The 7,286-nt window shown below is 32.9% G+C and overlaps 1 protein-coding gene across 3 annotated transcripts; it reads left to right on the top strand.

Moving 5' to 3' along the window:
• Positions 1-38: 38 nt before the first annotated feature.
• Positions 39-7,182, top strand: LOC127063057 (uncharacterized). Of its 3 annotated transcripts, none has more exons than XM_050992334.1 (8): positions 39-1,027; positions 2,063-2,472; positions 2,632-3,049; positions 4,432-4,623; positions 5,628-5,770; positions 5,994-6,158; positions 6,240-6,406; positions 6,572-7,182. In XM_050992334.1, exons 1-7 carry the CDS (start codon positions 1,025-1,027, stop codon positions 6,394-6,396), a joined length of 1,488 nt encoding a protein of 495 aa, XP_050848291.1. In that variant the 5' UTR covers positions 39-1,024; the 3' UTR covers positions 6,397-6,406; positions 6,572-7,182. The 3 variants fall into 3 exon arrangements, with proteins under 3 accessions (XP_050848291.1, XP_050848292.1, XP_050848290.1); XM_050992335.1 differs by having other exon boundaries at positions 39-304; XM_050992333.1 differs by having other exon boundaries at positions 39-230.
• The last annotated feature ends 104 nt before the right edge of the window (positions 7,183-7,286 follow it).

Here is a 7,286-nt window from a genome sequence, read left to right on the forward strand (position 1 = left end):
CGGAAATATTCGGCGAATCTTCACGAACATGTACGATCAATCGTCGATTTTACCCGATCGCGTTTGCTATTTAGTTTCTTCGATCTTTCCTCGTTTTCTTCCGATAATCGAAATTAACGATATCGATCGAGAACCACTCGTTCTGGGCTTGTATAACCTTTCGAATTCTCAGAAAAGAGTCGCGTTAAAGACTTTCTACGAATTGTATTAATCTGCATATGTTACGATTCGTACGTAACCTCGTAATCTTCTTTTGCGGATATATACTTGTTGTTTTTTTCTTTAGTACGATCGACAATTTTTGGTTAGTTATATTTTTCCTTTATATCTAGACTTCCTTTAAACTGGAATATATCTTTTGATTTATCTTACGAACTCTGCAAACTTTTCACGCGTGAAATTATCAAATTCAAGTGTAATTTTCTAACTAACAAATGTTAGGAAATTCATTTGTCGTAATCGTTCACACTCGCGTTATGAATATACCGGTTGTTAGATATCCATAATTATGTAACGTATCGATGTGTTTAAACTAAATGTTTTAAAAGATTTTTTTTTTTAAGCTTTCGTATCGTTCATTCTCTTAGTCGTTATTATCTTTTTTATTTGGAAATTGTTTCGACCTTGACTCTACATGAAGGTCACGAAGTCGAATACGAAGTTTCGATGTACGTGGATAACCTTCGTTTTGCGAATTGATTACGATCGCTCTTTACTTTACTCGATTTAACGTATTTATAATACTTCATTTCTCTTTCTCTCTTTCTCTCTGTTATTCGTAATATTTACTTTGAATTAGGTTCGTGTGATATATACCCGTTATTTATTAAAAGAAAGGAAAAAAAGCAAAAAAAGAAAAAAAGAAAAGAAAAAAGAAAAGGAAAAGAGAATAAAAATTATACAATACTAGATACTCTAGGAATAAGACATAACTCATCAAATGATTGCATTGACTATTGTCACGTAATGCTTACAATTTAATAGAGAAACTTCGTACCTGAGTATCTGAGTTCTCGCGTGTACAATGGTGAGTCATACTTTCTATACACTTTCCGTATATGATATATAGAATATAGTTATGTTCTTAGGTATATTCAAGTATACTCAGGTAGATTTAAGTATATTCAAGTACAGAGTATGACAGAGAAACGAGATATTATAAAAATTGATTTTTTTGAGCATCGCTGAGTTAAATGAAATTCGATCGTTTACGTTCGACTGTCGGTATTATAATATTTAATAATCATGAACCAGTAGATCGAATCAGTGCGCAATATGCATTTCGTTGATTAAGATGTATTATAAAAACGACCATTATATAACGAGTCAACTGTTATTTTTACCAAAAGTTCAACATCATCGTTGTCATTTTTAAATAATGAAACGTTGTTTTTCTTTCCTTTTCTCTCTCTCTTTCTTTTCTTCTTCTTTTTTTTTTTAAGACAATATATTTGTATTGTGTTCAATAACGTATTTCGCTCAATGAAATATTAGTTTTACATCGGTCCACTAATGGTTATTATTACTTAATACTATAATTCTAACAATATGATACAGGTAGTCGGATTATCCCTGTCCCAGGGTACCTGTGAAAATCGATTTTTATAATACCGTATGTTGTGTACACATGTGTTTAGGTATATTCAGGTATATTAAGAAAAGAGAAAGAAAAAAGAAATGAAAGTAAACGATAACAAAAGAAAGATATTCCAAGCTGATTTATTTCGAATATATTATTATTAATATTATTTAATATTTTGTTAATATTATCGTTATTGGATATATTATTGTATTCATTATTTTTGATCGATTAAATGGTATCATTGCGATGCGTTTATTTTTCTTATTATATAATCTTTTTAAATTGGATAATCTAAAGTCCGAGAAATTCGATTTTGATATCGAAGATTGAAATAACGTTTCTCGTTTTTTTTTTGTTTTTTTGTTCGCTCGAAACGTTAAGAAGAAAGTTAAGTAGATTCCGTAACCATGACAAAGAATAACAAGAGAAACAATCTCGATCGCCTGTGCGAAGAGAATTTTATTTGCAATATAATTACAGAAAAAAGAAGCAATGCCAGAAATAACGTTCCTCTCAGCGAGTAATTCGCCTATTCTTCACGCTCTGGCGAGAGCCAGTAAGGAGGATAATCCTTCTGGTTCCTCGATAACATTAAATCTTAAACAATGTGTAAAGCATAAGCTTCAGTATTCACAATTGCCTATAAAATGTCAACGAACGAGCCCGTATTATCGATCTGTCCGTAATCCATTTAAATTAGTCGGATTAAGTGCAATAAATCATAGTAACGTGTCCATTGCGACAATTAAAAGTTGCCCAGATAGTAATCACTCAAATTCGGCCTGTTCTTCACCAATTTTACGTGCTATCGGTTCGTCACGCTGTAGAAAGAGCTTATCCATGACCGATCTTTCACTTGCGACTATAGATCCAGATATAGCTGATTTCAGGTAAATAAATCAGATATTTTATAAAGATTTATAAAATTCCGTTACGTTCGACTCTGCTACCGGAATGTTTGAACATCGATGCTATCGACGCCATGTTTGAAAATTTATCTTTTATAGATAATAGGTATATATTAAATAATTTTAATTTTTTTTTTATAGATCAGAAAGTAATTCGTCGTTAGGACATCGAGAAGATTTAGGAGAACGTAGCAAGGACACCGTAGGAAATAATAACGGTGTCCTAGGAATCGGACATCGAACATGGACAAAGAATTTCTTGTCTGCTAACATCGAAGAGGGTGGTAACTGTCTTTCGCAGAATCCGGGAAAAGCCGCGAGTATTCTTTGTCATGTATTGGTACTGAATGCTTGGAGACGCAGACGAGCAGACGTCGGTCAGCTTCAGGAAACGATCGACGAATTAGCACGGCAAATCGAGCATCTACGCTTGCAGATCATTGTTCTCCGTCGTTTACTTGAGACGGAGAATGGCCGTGTCAATAAATTGAGTTGGGAGACTCAACGTACGAAAACTCAATTCGAGGAGCTTTCTCAGGAACGTGATGTTCTCAAGAAGGTAAAAGAAACAATCTGTTTGATCTTCTTACTTTTTAACGCGTTTACAAAAAAAATTATATAATGCGAACGTTATAACATTATTTGTATTAATATGACTCTGCTCTACCGAGTATACATTCTACTAAGAAAATGTAGAAAAGAAAAACTGTATATGCGAAGTGAAAATGAAAGTTGTTACGTTAATGTTAATGAAAGAAAATGTAAAATGAATAGGTACACAACTCAAATTTACTTGGTAGGTTTATGTAGAAGTTTAATTACAGGTATTATAGGATTAATGTATTTATTATAGAGTTAGTTAATTATAGGGTGGTAGTTGTTATAGTGGTACTTGTTAAATATTAAGATCTTGTCCTTTCTAAGATATTCTATTCTCTTTGTAGATAACTGAACATCTTTAAATCGTGATAATATTTTTATTGGGATCGAGATATTATTACAATATTATTACAAATCATTCTTGTTGCAAGAAGTTTATAATTGCGCAGGTTTCATTTGAGTACGTCGGAGAATATGTAGCTAGCAGGTGTGACGTATGTGTGAGAGCGTGACACCCTCGGAGCTCGACGAATACGAGAGTTCAATGACGTGCTTCTAAGTAGGGGGATGACGCTACCAAGAGAACTCGCGTAGCACATTTCAGCCATGCATCGAAGAGTAGATCTCAAAAGCTCATGATTTTCTTTCTTTGATCTTTCTTTAATGATATTCGTTCGATGACAAATTATATTTTCATTTCATTCAACAAGTTTTAAAAGCTTTTTCTAACTTTTCTAACTAAAGTTTCTGTAACATTTTCAATATATGAGTGTACGCGTGTCTGCGTGCGTGTTTGTATATATATATATATATATATATATATATATATATATATATATACATTTTTTTTATATCGTGATAGGAAAATCAAACGTGACATTAGAAATGTAGTTCGTTTCTCTTTTCGATAGTCGTAAATAAATATATTCGTGTCACTGGCTTTCTCTCTTTTGCTCTTACGCTTTGTATGCTTACATCCACGTTCACGTTTGTAGGAGCGGATACGTGTGGCCAACGAATTCGGAGCGTAGGGTGCTTACACAAGCGAGTATCTGGCATTTCGCCAGCAGCTAATTATGAAACGAAAGAGCTACGTATATCGTACGGTGGTTGCTGTATAGTTCACCAGTGGTCACACAAGATTTTATCTGTCGGATATACTATATTTTACTTTTTTTTCATACATAAACGAACGTATTATTTATTTCTATATATTTTTATAAACGTACACAATTAAGCAATGCTTACTTCCATCGTATCAATATAATATGACGAAAGATTTTTAGAATTTAACGCAATTATATTTTTAACTGTTTAACACGAAATGATATTTGGTTTTAGGAAAAAGATAAATTGGAAGAAGAAGTCAAATCTCTAGAGGATATTTCCGAGGAACGATTGGTGGCAACGGAAAATCTTAGAAACGAATTGCTCAACGCCCAAAATCAACTTCAAGATTTGGACGGACAAATCGCAAGAGATCGTGAGAAATTGTTAAAATTACGAGAAGACAAAAGGATTCTTTTGGATAAGGTTCATTAGAATTTAATCTTCTAATTAAATATTTTTATCACGTAATTTTGATCGGTAATGATATCGGTAATGGCTTGTCGACGAAACAAGTACCAGTGAAGTACCATTTTAGTGAAGAGCTTCGTCATGCAAATCCTTCAGCTTCCTTTGGATGTAAACGAAGAGTAGATGATACTTGTTGAGGAATAGGGCCTTTGACTTTTTAGTAGTAGGTTGTTGCCAATGCAAAGTTATCGAATGAGTCATACGTCTGCTCAATGAAGGTTGATCTAGAGTGAGGGTGGATTTTCTCTCTTAATACGATGCGAATTCTTATTGGTTTCTAAGAAACAATGATTCACTCTGTTCACCCTCTCGCTTTCCAACGAAATCTTGTATTTCTCTAAAGGACATGCCATGTTTTAACAAAATATAATATGGCGAACGTTTATTTATTTCTCTTTTTCTTTGTAAAAATTTATCACTTGACAACGGAATTATTGTCAACGATGATTCGTTAAAAATTAAGCGATAGTCATCAGTCATTAGTTTTTGATTGAAACGAAATGAAATTTTGGTTAGTTAGGTCAACGTACGACGAGGTCGTAGAGAACCTCTGAGTCATACTCTTTGTGTTTCGTTGCTGACTCAATACCGCGTAATACTCCTTGGGTACTAGGAAAAAGGATCGATAATGCTTGCCCTATTAATTCTTTTACGTTGTAGCTTATTGTTGGTAAAATTTCGCTGTATCTCGACATGCTTATCCAAGTCGTAAGAATTCGATTGTGTTATCTAACGTAATTAGAAATTATTATCGCGATGATCGGAGTTTTTCAAATGATGAGATTTAAACTTGAATAGGATCCTGAGTACTTGCTTCGTACGAATAATTTAAAAGGATACATTTCTTTCTTTCTTTTTCTTTTTACCTCTTAGTTTTTAAAGATGGAAAAGTTCATTATCCTTTTCTCTTATTCTCTTTCTCTCTTTCTCTCTCTCTTTCTTTCTCTGCTTAATTTTAGATATCCGCAAGCGAAGCTTTAGCTATAGAACGTGGTAGCAGAGCAGATAGGGCTGAATCTGCCATCGAGGATTTGCAAATTCGATTGGCTGCACACGTCGCACTTGTCGATTCTGCACAGGAACAGAATCAACGATATGCCAAGTAGGTTGTGATAGATTAAGCTCGAAACATGTAAAGTTTCATATTTTTCTAATTTTCTTTTTTCTTAATAATTAAACGTCGCCTAGCCAATCGATAGATATTTGTAATAAAATATTTCAAATATTAACGAGTACTGAAAATGTTATCTTAACAAAAAAGTGACAATATTATTATTATCGACGTTTTTTATTGATGATTTTTTTTTTGTTTCTTTTTTATTTAGACAGTTGAAGGACACGGAAGATGAACGAATGAAATTGGAGAAACAGTTGCGATTGAGTGTAGAAACGGGAAAAGCTTTAAGCTTGCGTTCAAACGTTCTTGAAAATCAACTAGCCGATAAGGAAGCTGCCTTGCATCGTATCGAATCAATATACAATGGTCAACTGTAAGATATTACTTATTTCTTATGTACACAAGCTATATTTTATATGAGAAAATATAACTATCGTTTATATTTTTATATAAGAATGGAACTGAACGAATTGAAGGAACGTTTGATCAGACAATCTCAAGAAGGAGGATGGAGCAGTCGAGTTTTACAAATTGCTGGAAGCGTTGTTCGTGCGCCACGAGCTATATTACGTACTCTATCTTTTTTATCCAGCACTACTGTACCATCTTAGTTGTTATCAGGTATGTTATTATCTATTATCGAATTGAATATTTCTCAATGGATCAATATCTTCTCTTTCTTTCTCTCTTTCTATCTATTTTATTATTTAAATCAAATCTAATGTCATGCAATTAGCTTTCTTCTTGTTTTTCTTTTTTTTTTTATCAACAATTGAAAATTTATAGTCCAAGTATGATTGAGGAATACGTTAAACGTCAACGACGAGGTTGAGATCGACGTTGAGAATGTTCGAAGTCAAAGAACAGTTTACGAAGAGCTTTTTACCTTTCGTCGATCACGAGATGAACTCTTACGGAGAAGTTATTGCACATTATATAGGGAGGACAGAAATAACGGGCAGTTCTGAACAAAATTTGCAAGTAACACACGTCGGAAGAAATATTATTAGATTGTCTTTATTTTTAGTATTCTTTTTTTTTTGTTTTTCTTTCTTTTTCTTTTTTTTTTTTTTTGGGAAGAAAATTTACTCGCCGCTGGAGATCGATGGTTTTATAATTAAGGATATTATTATTACATGATGAATATTATGTATAAAATCATGTGGAATATATAACGGGTGGGATAGGTTTAGAATGTATACGAATAAATGCTCGTTATATGCTTTTTAATCTATAAGTTTTACACTTCTTTTCGCGTATTTTGATAAACTGATAAAAACAAAGTATCGTCAACCCCGACCGCTAAGATAACGATGTGTGATCTGTTTTTACCAGAAGACGGAACTATGTGTATCTATTTCGAGTTTTTATTTAATAAATATGATTCTCTCGTGTTATTACGATTTCTTTCTTCATTCTTTTTTCTTATTTTGTTCGTAGTTTTCGTGTCTCAATATCAGAGAATCCTGATGTTTTCGACAATACAGTTGCAAAGCAATTA

The sequence above is a fragment of the Vespula vulgaris genome, chromosome 4 (genome assembly GCF_905475345.1).
Source record: "Vespula vulgaris chromosome 4, iyVesVulg1.1, whole genome shotgun sequence".
Taxonomy (NCBI): domain Eukaryota; kingdom Metazoa; phylum Arthropoda; class Insecta; order Hymenoptera; family Vespidae; genus Vespula; species Vespula vulgaris.